The following is a 12,720-nucleotide window of genomic DNA, read 5'->3' as shown; positions in this document are numbered from 1 at the left end:
TCTCTCTCATGCTTAGGGTAATTTTTTTGGTTTACTAGTAGAAAAAAGAGAGCTATTTCTTTTCTTTTCTCCTCCAGTTTCAGTCAGGTAAAATTGACAGATAAAATTGTATAAATTGAAAATGTACAACATGGTGATTTGACATATTTGTACTTTGTGAAATGATTACCACAATCAGGTTAATTAACATATCCATCACCTTACATAGTTAACTTGTGTGTGTGTGTGGTGAGAACACTTAAGGTCTACTCTCTTAGCAGATTTCAAGTACACAACACAGTATTATTAACTTTAGTCACCATGCTGTACATAGATCTGCAGAATTTTCTCATCTCATAACTTACAGGTTGTACCCTTTGACCAGCATCTCACCATCTCTCCCCCGTCACCCCAACCCCTGGTAATCACCATTCTACTCTATTTCTCTGGGTTCACCTTTTCTTTTAGATTCCACATATAAGTGAGATTATATAGTATTTGTCTTTCTTTGTCTGGCTAATTTTACTTAGCATAATGTCCTCTGGGTTTGTCCATGTTGTTGCAAATAGCACGATTTCCTTCTTTCTCATGGCTGAATAACATTCCATTGTGTGATTATATACTACATCTTCTTTATCCATTCGTCTGTCTACAGAGACTTAGGTTGTTTCCACATCTTGGCTGTTGGGAGTTCTGCTCAGGGAACATGGAAGTGCAGATATTTCTCCAAGATACTGATTTTGTTTCTGAGGTCAGTGTTAGATATTTGTTCTGACGCAAGGACGGCTCCTCCCGGCTTTCTTATTCCCTGTTTCTCTCCTGCAAACTAGTGGCCTATGGTTTAGCTTCTATCATGAATCTCCTCCTAATTGCCTTTCACCATAGCTTCCACTTTTCTTGACAGCACCCTTAGGCTTGAACTTCTCCTTGCTCTGTTTTGTAAATAGCTCCTTTGTGAAGAGATTAGGATCTATCTGTTTTACTGCCTGCTTCTTCCCTCATCAAAATCTTTGAGTCAGGGCTCCGGAACTGGGGGTGGCGACAATAGCAAGCATTTCTTTGAGTGATACCCCTGCCATAGGGGCTGAGCTCTTGGTGAAGGCGAGGAGTGCAGCCACTTATGTTCCTCTCAGCTTGCCTCTTCTGGTGGAGAGCACCAACCACCTCCTCAGTTGGTGCAAGGGTTACCAGTGCCCCACTACTCTCAGCTTGTCATATGCAAGGTGGAGCCTTTGTTTCATAAGTGAGACTCTCAACTACACATTCTCTTGAGAGTTAGCCTTAGCAACAGGTAGCTGGGGGTAGGATGAGAAATGCTGATGTCCTGCCCTTTCCAGGAATAAAGCCCTCTGACTGGGAGCTGCAGGGAGAGTGATCCCTGTGACCTTGTCTGCAGCAGTCTGGAGTGGAGCCTTGCTGAGCTGGGTGTGGGCAGGGAAGGAGCATCTTTGTTTACATACCAGAGCCTCTTGTCTTTCTTACTGAATTTTCTTAGATTTTCTTGTTTGAATAGATGTTTCTTCATATGTTCTTTGCCCTTAGTGTAATTTCTGGAGGTTTTAAGTGATTGTTGTGGTTTCTAAAAAAATTTTCACCAGTTTCACTGGGGAGTGGGTCAGTCAGCTCCTCATGCTGTCATGCTGGAAGTCAGTTTCCTTTAGGTCAGTGGTTCTGAAACTTAAAAGTTTTGAACTCTTCATCCTGTCTTTTCTTGTTTACTTGTAAAGTGGCCCTCACACATTGCTCCATTTTATTCTCCTGTTGCCCAACTTTATTTTCTTCATTGTATTTATACCTGACATAATATTTATATGTTTATGCCTCCTTCCCCCTGAAATGTTAGCTTTGTGAAAGGCGGGAGACCTCATCTGTTTTGTTATCACTATCTCCAGTGCTTAGTAAATATATACTTACCACATACAGGGCACTGCCGCCACAACACTCACGGTCTTGTGGGGCAGAGAGGATTGTAAATAGGTAAACGCTTTTTTAAAAGTGCTGTGAAAAAGGACAGTACATTCATGGTACTGTGATGATTCTGATGGAAGAAAAGTACTATCATTGTACATCAGAATCTTATAAGCACTGTTGCTGTAAGAAATCAACCTATGTAGACCACCAGTGAGGCAATTTAAAACTTGTAGCACAATGCCTGGATCATACAATTGGGTAGTTAATCAGGTTTCATCCATTTCTTCAGGCTAACATCAGTCAGTTTACCACAGCTACTCAAATCCTCTGTCTTTAGGATGAAAGTCTGCCTGTGACAGTCACAGAAAGCTTTTGATGACTACTTTTGTTCCTACTTTGGGAAAGTATGATTTCACATGCTTTTGAAAGATAATCACTCTTCTCATAGGGTTAATGAGAGGATTAAATGAGTTCATGTTTTAACGCCTGGCATGTGATGGGCATTCAGTAAATGGCAGCTTTTTTCTTTGTTTACCAATTTTTTGTTTGCAGTGTATACCATTTGGCTGAAGGCTTTTAATTGCCACATATCATTTGAATCAAAGTATTAAGATAAATCTTAATAATTGAAGAACAGCTTATCTGGATTCTAGAAAATAGGGTGGGCAGTAATGACCACTACATGCGCATATGACATTTCTCAAAACCGCTGACCTCAAGAGGAACAGAGAGCAGTTACTTCTGAGCATTTTTGAACAGCATCTAAACATAGCAGGCTGACCCCAGAGTGCTTTAGGTATTACTTATTCAAGAATTATTCAGCGAAGAACAGTGGGACAGATGGAGATCCGTGTTTGCCTCCATACCAGTGTTCTGACGAAGAAACATGCTAAATGTGGAGACGTCTAACGAGATCCCACCGAGAAGTATGCATCTAGCATGTGAAATACCCTGGTGCTTCTCCTTTATATACCACTCTGAGCTACTCTGCTGAAACCTACCTGATGTTCCATTCTGTGTCACTGGTGAAGGGGAAAAGGGAAAAGGAAAAATCACACCTTGAGATTATAGATCCCTGTTAAACTCTATTTTACTCCACCTTGATCTTCCTGATAGATTAGAAATGCAGGGACATATAGACATGGCAAGAATGAATGTCTCTCATGTGACCAGAGCCTCCCTTGAGCTTCCTCAGCTTTCAGCTTTGCCTGCTTTCCTTGCCGGTGTTCCCAGTTCTCCGCGCTTCAGAATCCTCTTCTCCCCCATTCCCTTAGTAATTGGGATATAGTAATTCTGACAAATCCCTTGCCCCAGGTGTTGGGATATAGTAATTCTGACAAATCCCTTGCCCCAGGTGTAGTTATTCCTTAAAAGAAGAGACTCAGTAATACAAAGAAATCTCACTGGTTGATTTCACTTTAGGCAGAAAAACTGGAGAGAAGTGACTCACAATTCTGGCTGTGTATTAACATGCTTTTGGCAGCTTTTACAGAATTCACAAGCTCTGGACCCACTTCCAGAGCTTCACATTTAATTGATATGTAGTGGGGCTGGAGTTCTCTTGAAAAATCTGAGTTTTTTCAAAAATTTCCTAGGTGATTCTAATGTGTAGTCAGAGTTGAGAAACACTAAAAAAGGGCTGTTTGTGGACAGGCCTTCTATTCAAAATGAAAGCTTCACTCACCGGCTCTGCTTTCTTTGTGAGATCAGCCTTGGGCAGAGGGAGGGAAAATGTTCTATTCTTTCTAGAAGGAAGAACACCCATTTTCTAGGTTCCCCCCCTTTACATCGCACCTCAATTTGGTAGTTGAGTATGGAAGGATCTTCTCTTCCCGTGTGGAAGTCTGGAAACCAGTTAAAAGAAGATGTTTCCACTAGAGAGAATGGGCTGTTTCCCTCTAAGCCAAACTTGATCCTGACTGGTCTCTGACTTCTCGGGCTGCTGTGGCAGGTGTCCTAATCTTTTTGTGCCATTGGAATCCTTCGGTGGTCTGCTGAAGCCTTGCACCCCTTCTCAAGTTAAATATTTTAAATATTTTAAATGTAGGAAATAAAATACATAGCATTACAAAGGAAACAAGTTATATTAAAGTACAGTTATTGAAATAATAAAATAAAATAATAAAATTTGTGCAGTAAAGTATTATTCTTTATTGACACTTTAAATAACATTTAGTGGTTGGTCTAATAACTACCATAATTTCAAAGTAGCGATAAATGTAAACAATATTTCAAGATAGCTGTAAAAAACTATAATGTAATATTAAAGCAACTGGTTTCTATTAGAGACAAACGCCCAGGTCTTGATAATACTCCTGTGGTTTGTTGCCAACATTTACAATAGGATAAATGCTAAATTTCAGTTTAGGTTTGTGAAAATAAATGTGTAATTTTTCTTATCCAAGCTCAAGGACACCTGAAAATCTTCTATGCTGAGGTTAAGTGTATTAATACACTAGTCTTCTTTTTACAGGTGTGAAACAACAGCTTAAGATTGTGGCTTGTCATAACAATAGAATTTACCTAGTTGTCTATTTCCAAAGTCTCTCTTTTGATCCTAAAGCTCACATTGTGATCATCTTTTTTATTCAGCAATAACTGAGTATAGTACTAGATTTTCTGCAGAGCATTAGCTAGATCACTCTTCTCTGCACTCCCAGAATGCTAATGAAAGTGGTTTGATGTTACAGGAATACAAGCGCAAGTTAGCCAGAGTTTCCCTGGTGCGCAAAGAACTCAGGTCCCGGATCCAGAGCCTGCCAGACTTATCTCGATTGCCCAATGTCACTGGCAGCCACATGCACCTGCCCTTTGCGGGGGACATCTACAGTGAAGATTGATGACCAGTCTCTTTCTGGGGCCCAGGACTTTGCAAGAGATGGAGACACGTTAGGTGGATAGTCCTGTAGCGTTATTTTTGTATATTGTTGAGAGTGACACTAACAAAGGAAACAAGTAATTTATAAAATTGTTTAAATTGTTGGTTTGTTTACTATTTTATTGGTAAGTTAACATTGACTTAGTTTAAACAAAGTGATGATCTCTCTGTATTAATAAGCTCACATATAGTGATTATTTTCAAAAGATCTTTTTGTAAATTTTTTTGATCCAGGGCCTTGTGAGAAATTCCATGTTTCTATTTCTTCATGTATTTTCAAATGTTTTTCTTTATTTTCTTCAGTATCTAATCACCATATAGTATGTAATTCCTAAAGGGTAAGAACTAATCAGGAGGTGTTTGAGACTTTATTATGGTATAGTTAGGACTTGATTGTAGAAGGGACTAAATGTTTCAACTTAATCTTCACCCTTCTCCCCAACCAAAATATCAGTTTTGTGCCTCTCAATGTCTTTGATTCCTTATTCCCTAGAGGTGAGTAATTTAACACTAAACATAAATGTCATTTTAAGGGTCAGATCATAGCCTAGACAACTTTTTTCGCAGTAGCACTATATGGGTTCCATTCCAACTGCCAGTGTAGAATAAAAGGAGTGTTAAATAGGGGCCCCCTTGATTAACTTTAGAATTATTTGAGTAGATTAATATGAAAATGCTTTTGGAGATAGTATAAATTTTGACATCCTACCAAGAGGACAGTTCTGATTCTGGAACTGATTTCCATTTGTCAAATCAGTCTCCTTTTAACATAATTGTTCCCTTTAACATAAAGCCATCTATGGGATTAAAAGAAACATAAAATGATACTTTTATTATTCCTTTAGCCATTTAACTTTAAAACAATAGTATTTTTAGCTCTAATATCTCAAGAACACAATATTCATTAATGTTCAGTAAAGTAGTGTGGAACATTTCTAATGTTTCCTTAAGGTTTTTGAATGACTGTATATTTGGAAATTAAGCAATGCTACACTACAGGGTAGATCTGGTAAATACTATATTTGTATATTTAGAATTACCAAAACAAATGTACTTTTGCCTTTTATTTCTAACCCTGTGTGTTAGAGCAGTTGCATGCTCTCCTGCTTTCTTTTTCAATCACATTGTTAAGCTGTGGATTTGTACTCAATAATGACTTAGGATAAACATTTTTTCCATTCATTACTTTACATATTAGACATTTTTCTTTTCATTGTAAGCAGATTCAAATTAGATAGTCAATAAAACACCTTTTAAATTCCACAAGCCAATTATGTCTCACTAGTCTGAATGGCTTCAGTCTTTCTCAGTAGTAGAGATTATAGTTAAAACGAATTTATATGTGAAGGAGAAGGCAAATATTTATTTTTAATAGTCACTAGTTCTGGAAACAGTTCTTTTAACAATTTGACCTTTCTCCAAAACAGACACGCATATAAGTAGTCCCCATCCGTATATGGTTTATATGCCAAAATTTTTTAGTCAACTTCTGGGACTCGGGCACATTTTCTCACAGAAACAATAGCAGTTAGGTTCCCTGTGAACACTACCACAGAAAGCTCACGTGGGGACCTAATCCACTTAATCATGAATGTAATTAACTTGTAAAGTGGTTGACAAATTACTAATAGTAGATCCTAACCAGCATTTGTAACGTCACTCTAATTAAGGATATGGTGTACAGCAGCCAGAGTCACACATGGGGTGTCTGTCTTGTGTACCTCTGTCCCTAGGTGTAGGATATGTAAGGAAAAGATTCAGCATGGTGGTGGGGGGGTGGGGGGGGTGGGTAACAAATGCACAATTATAAAAACTTGGTTATACCTGTTATAAAAGTATACCATATTAGTTTTTGTTGTTAAAGTGAAAGCAAAAATTTGTATATTTATTTTCAACATCTTGACCTTATTTATGATCTGTTAAAGTGGTGATTTATCCATTCAAAATATATTTTTTTCCATTTAAAACTAATTTATAACTGTGTACTCCTGGGAAGATTTGAAATCTACTAGAAGTTTGTTGAAATATTTTCACCATTTAAGACAGACTTCTGACTTAGATATTGATTTTAATGACAGTATCTGCTCTAAATATTTATGATAAAAGTGCATTATTTTTTTAAAAGAGCTTGATGCGATTTGTGATAAGTGATAGTACTCAACCTGAATCCTACCCCCCATGCCACCTTTTGACCAATCCTCCACAAACCTTCACTTGTTGGTTAATTCACTAACTGTAAACACAAATGCTATGGTCTGGTTTAGAAGTTATGTTTTCAGCCTTATGATAGTTAACATGGTAAGCCTTAGCAGTAAAGTCTTCCTTTCTAAAAGGTAGACTACATTTTCTCAAGAATGGGGTTAGATTTGGCCTGGCCCCTCCAGAGAAAAGCGTGTCACCACACTTGTAGCAGGGGTACTGTAGTTTGAATGGATGTCATCACTCGTTTCTCCACAAACAGTGCAGAGAGCTGTCTGACAGGGCAATTTGAACAGATTCTCTGGTGTTCCCTCTATTCCTTCTGCCACTACAGTAAATAAAAGAACCACATGGGGGAACCTGGGAGTCTGAGAAGATGGGCTGTGCTCGATAGGCCACCTCCCCTCTAGGAGAACTAGTCCAGATGCAGCTATTTTGGTACCCCTTCTCACGTGCTCTCTGAATCAGCGTCTTTCTATAAGAACTCCTTCAGAATCAGTGAAAGCTGGGATGACCTGGCCACCTTGATTTGCAGAATTAAAAGAACAAAACTAGTTTGTCATTGTCACTGTAGATGAGCAAATCATCTGTTATACTGTAGTTTTTGAACTTGTTCTGAGAAATCTAAAAACTCAAAAGTTCAAATTAATTGGGAAAGTTAGAAGGTCCTTTCTGAATTTTCCATTCTAAAAATTTATATGAAATAACATAAAGCTACTGAACTGCTTTGTATTCTATTAAGAAACAGCTCCTACAGATGTAGTCTTGTTTCGTAGTTGTTGCACTATATCAAAGCTTTTTAAAGAGTAAACCCGGTTCTCTGTGTACAAAGGGAGCATTGTGTTACTTAGAGAATTTATTTATACAGAGCATTTGTTGCCATCTGTAATTCCAGCCATGCACACACGAAGTCTGTTCTGAGGTGGCAATAGCACATGGGAAGATGAAGTTTCCCTGTTTCTTTACCCCTCTTTCTTTGGCTGTATCTGATGACAATATGAGATGTTCTTAATAAAGTTTTATGTTCTTTTTGAAATGTGTAGATTATTTTCATGACTGATTAATTGGCTATGCGGTGGGGAGGGGAGAGATTAATGGACTGGGAGGGAAGCAAAGTACTGGAAGTATTGAGCAACGTTATGTTGGAGAAAGTGCCGAAAGAGATTCCATTTATTTGGCCAGTGGTTTCCAAACTTGAGAGAACATCAGTCACCTGGACGGCTTATTAAATTACAAATTGCTGAGCCGCAACCCCAGAGCTTCTGGGCTAAGACCTGATAGTTTACATTTCCAGCAATGTGATGCTGATGCCACTGGGTTTAGGGACTGCTGTAGACCAACTTTGAAGTCTGTGACTTGCTTCACAATTTAAAATTCCAGGTAATAAGATGATAAAGTATCAGTTTTACAGTTCATTATATAGCAAGTTCTTTATGGGTAGAGAACAAGACCACATCTTTTGTGGCCTACGGTTCAGTAGTTCTTAAGTGCTTCTGAGTGAACAGATTCACTTGGTACCTTGAACTCCTTCCTGGAGCACAGGCCCTTTTGCCACACCTTGAATTTAAAGCAGAATTGGAGAATACTAGAAATCTGTGGGAATCTCTAGGGCAGTGTTTGTCAAACTTCTTTGATAAAACTCACTTGGGACGTTTGCAGAAAGGGCACGTTTTGAATCAGAAAATTCTGTGATTTATCATCTAGAAAGTTTGGGAGATGTATCCTCTGGCCAGTGCCCCTGGTTCTCCATTCCTGGATGGCCTCTGGTCACTTTGTCTGAATTCAGGTGCTTCCCATTCCCATTCCACTTTACCCCCCTTGCAGTAGTAGGTTGTATACAGTGGAACCTATATCCAGAGATCGTTTCAGAAGATTTGGGATAGATCTAGAAATCGACATTTTAAACAAACTACCCAGGTGATTCTGATGCAGGTAATTCATGGACTGCGCTTTGAGAAACAAAGGCCTACAATGCAAATTATAATATAAAATAATGGTAGCTTGCACATATATGGTACTTACTGTGCATCAGGAACTGTTCTAAGCACTTCACTTATCCTTTGCAATACTCTGATTATTCCAGTTTTACATATGGGGCAGTGTAAATTCTGTGTTACCCTGAACAAAAATGGTGAAAGTAGGATTCAGACCCAGCTCCAAGTTTGGCTCCAAGCCTGTGCTTTTTAACCACTACATGATGCTGCCTGTTACACTGATACGATCTGTAGCAGCTCCACTATCACCAAATCCACATTTTGCGTAACATGTCAAGTTACAGTGAAATGATAACATTATGCAAGTATTCAAGTTAAAAAGCAACATCTTGAGGCTGGCCCGGTGGTGCAGCTGTTAAGTGCATACGTTCCGCTTAGGCGGCCAGGGGTTCGCCGGTTCGGATGCCAGGTGTGGACATGGCACCGCTTGGCAAGCCATGCTGTGGTAGGCGTGCCACATATAAAGTAGAGGAAGATGGGCACACATGTTAGCTTAGGGCCAGTCTTCCTCAGTGAAAAGAGGAGGATTGGCAGCAGATGTTAGTTCAGGGCTGATCTTCCTTAAAAAAATAAATTAAAAACCAACATCTTAGCTAAAAGCACTACTGAAGGATGGGGGCTTGCGATAAGATATTAACACTCAGCTTTTTCTTTTATAGAGGTAAAATAATAACGTAAAATTCACCATTTTGAAGTGTACTCTGGCATTAAGGACACTGATAACATTGTTGTGCAGCTATCACCACCATCCATCTTTAGAACTTTATCTTCCCCAATTGAAACTCTACCCATTAAACAATAGCTCCCTATTCCTCCAGCCCCTCAAAACCACCATTCTACTCTGTCTCTCTGAATTTGACTTCTCTAGGTACCTCATCTAAGTGGAATTATAAAATATGTGTCCTTTTGTGACTGGCTTATTTCACTTAACATAATGTTTTCCAGGTCCATCCATGTTGTAGCATGTGTCAATTTCCTCTCTTTTTTAAGGCTGAATAGTTTTCCTTTGGATGGCTGTACCACATTTTGTTTATCCATTTATCTGTCAATAGACGTGGATTGCTTCCAGCTTTTGGCTACTGTGAATGTTACTGCTATGAACGTGGGTGTACAAATATTTGTGCAAGTTCTTGCTTTGATTTCCATTTTTTCTTCAAAGCAATTATTTGTATTCACATCAACAAAATAGAGTTAGGATGAACTATTGACCAGGATATTCTAGACAACATTTAATGAATACCTACTGTTTAAGGCATGTTGTTAAATCTTTTGAGATACACAGATTATTCAACTGCATGTCTGCTCTCAAAGAGTTTACAATCTAGTAGGAATGGAATACACTGACAATTTCGAGAATTACCAAAGCTTACTTTCATATTTCTTCTAAGCCAGTGGTTCCATAGGCCAGCAGTATTAGCCTCAGCTAAGAACTTGTTAGAAGTGCAAATTCTTGGGCTCTAGACCTACTGAATCAGAAAATCTGAGGTTGGGGACCAGCAGTATATCTTTTTACCAAGCTCTCTAGGTAATTGTCACGCACACTCAAGTTGCAGGTTTGTCTTACACACCCCTGTCCTAGGCATCCAAAACTTTACCTCAGATAGATTTCTTCTCACGTATGGGAAACCTTTAGAGTGAGTAAAAGGACTTGGTCCAACAAAAGCAATTGTAAAAAAAAAAAAAAAAAAATGTACTTTCCTGACAAGCCAAGAAATGCTTTTCATCTGCCTTATTTCAACTCATGAACCCCACTCTCTTCACCCTGGCAAATTTCTCCATATTTTCTTAGTTCATTTCTCTGTCTAGCACACCTCTTGTAATTCTTCCGAGGATGATAGAGAGGAGAAACAGGAATGCAATCTGGGGTCTGACCATCATCTGCCTTACTTAAAAGACTCATTAGCCCTTGGTATAATTATACCACCAGGTCTAGCCATTTTAATTCCTGTTCCAATTTGTTGGATGACAAAAAAAAATGGAAACTATATTTTACTGCCTTTTTGATAAATGGATCACTAACTAAAGTGGAATGTGAAATGAATTTTAGGATTACTCATTTCACATCTGAATTCCATGCATCTGTCTCAGTGGAAAGTTTGATGAGTTCTTTACAGTTTTAAGAATCATGCCAACTGAACTTAAGTAACCAGTAGGCAGAGAATGTTCTCAAAGTTCGCAGTTTCCCAAGAATACCCAGGCCAAAACTCTTCCTCAGTTTTTCAAGATTTTATAAACCTAAGTTGTCAGAAGCCCAATGAATAGTGATACATAATATCTAACTAAATGCCTCTTTTCCATTTAATATAGCACATGTAGTTTCTAAGGTTTCTGAATGAATGTGTTGAGCCTTTAATATGTGGCAGGTGCTACTATACCAGAAGCCAAGAGAATTCAAACATGAGTAAGATACAGCTCTGCCCTTATAGAAGTCAGAATCTAACGTGGAAGACAGATACTATATTACAATGTCATACGTTCTACACTAGCCATGTGAAAAAATGTTATAGAACATTGAGGAAAGAATGGTTGATGTCTGTGGGGAATAGCTGATTAGAGCTTTATAGAAAAGATGAATGATATTTGAACTCAGCTCTGAAGGCTGATCCACTGACCATGGGTTGAATAAACAATGAAAAAGATTTTAAGATGTATTCTTTACCTGTGTCTCAACAATACTGATAAATGAGATAGTATATATAAACTTACTTTTTGCTCAATGGAAATCTGAAGGCATTAAATCTTACTTATGTTGAATAACATGGCTAAGTTTACAGTAGGTCTCTTGGAAAAAAAGATGAGGTTTTAAAGAACAATGTGGTTGCCTGATTTCAAGCATGTCCTGCTCGAGCCAAACACCACAAGCTGTCTTTAGAATTGTTGCCTGCCCTTCTCCCCTACCCCAAGCCACTTATACATATATTTTTTTCTTCTTCTTGTCTGTCGCTAAAAAGGTGATGTAGTTTTTTATTCGGTTCATGTAGGAAATGCTGTGATGTCTAGAACATGTTTCGTTTCATAAAACCTGACTCCATATCTGAAATCAGTTGCAACAACTGTTAGAGTATGGACCAGTAAAATAAAGACGCTAGCAGATAAAAATGAAACATGATGAGCAGTCTGATTTTTTCACTATATTGTTGCCATGACTGGGATTGACTGCCTTTGAAGAGGGAGAGTGGGACGGATTGTCTTAATTGTAGACCAAGGACCATGCCACTTGTTCTTGCTGCTAAAACTATTTACTGTTGGGTAAATGCACTGTCTAGTTTGTCTAACCACACAATCTGAGGAATGCCATTTCTGGCTGTGTAAAGCGTCTGAGTCAACAGCCAGAACTAGGTCCTAGCGGAAGTAAAATATCCGAATTCTCCTTGGAGGAACATCCCTCATCCAGCTTTGGCTGTCTCTCTCAGACCTGGATCTTTAAGAAAAGACTTGAGTGAGGGTGCTATTCATAGCTTAACCTACGTACTGACTAGTTGGAATATATCTTCCTGCTTTTATTGAAGTTAATAACTCCTCCTACGTGAGCCTGAAGGCTCACATGTTCACTGAGGTTATCAAATTCCCCCATGTAAAACTGAGGGTGACTGGTCCAAGTGTTTTTCTCTCCTGTGAATTTAGGTACTGTAGTTTTCAAGAAAGTGCCTAGTGAGAATACTAGCATATTTGATACACATATATTACTACGATTAAAAAGTTTAGAAATTCTTTAGAATAGAATTGGCATGCCAGTGATATTGTGGGTGAATCATTCTT

General features: G+C 38.5%; 1 protein-coding gene across 2 annotated transcripts in view; it reads left to right on the top strand.

The window, feature by feature from the left end:
• Positions 1 to 8,003, top strand: part of RPRD1A (regulation of nuclear pre-mRNA domain containing 1A) — an 86,774-nt gene extending 78,771 nt beyond the window's left edge. For both annotated transcript variants that reach the window (XM_070627569.1, XM_070627567.1), the window contains one exon: positions 4,581 to 8,003. In XM_070627569.1, coding sequence (XP_070483670.1) covers positions 4,581 to 4,730 — 150 coding nt within the window. In that variant the 3' untranslated portion in view covers positions 4,731 to 8,003. The remainder of the gene's footprint in view (positions 1 to 4,580) is intronic.
• The last annotated feature ends 4,717 nt before the right edge of the window (positions 8,004 to 12,720 follow it).

The sequence above is a fragment of the Equus przewalskii genome, chromosome 7 (genome assembly GCF_037783145.1).
Source record: "Equus przewalskii isolate Varuska chromosome 7, EquPr2, whole genome shotgun sequence".
Classification (NCBI taxonomy): Eukaryota; Metazoa; Chordata; class Mammalia; order Perissodactyla; family Equidae; genus Equus; species Equus przewalskii.
This window is presented reverse-complemented; position numbering and strand designations above follow the sequence as displayed.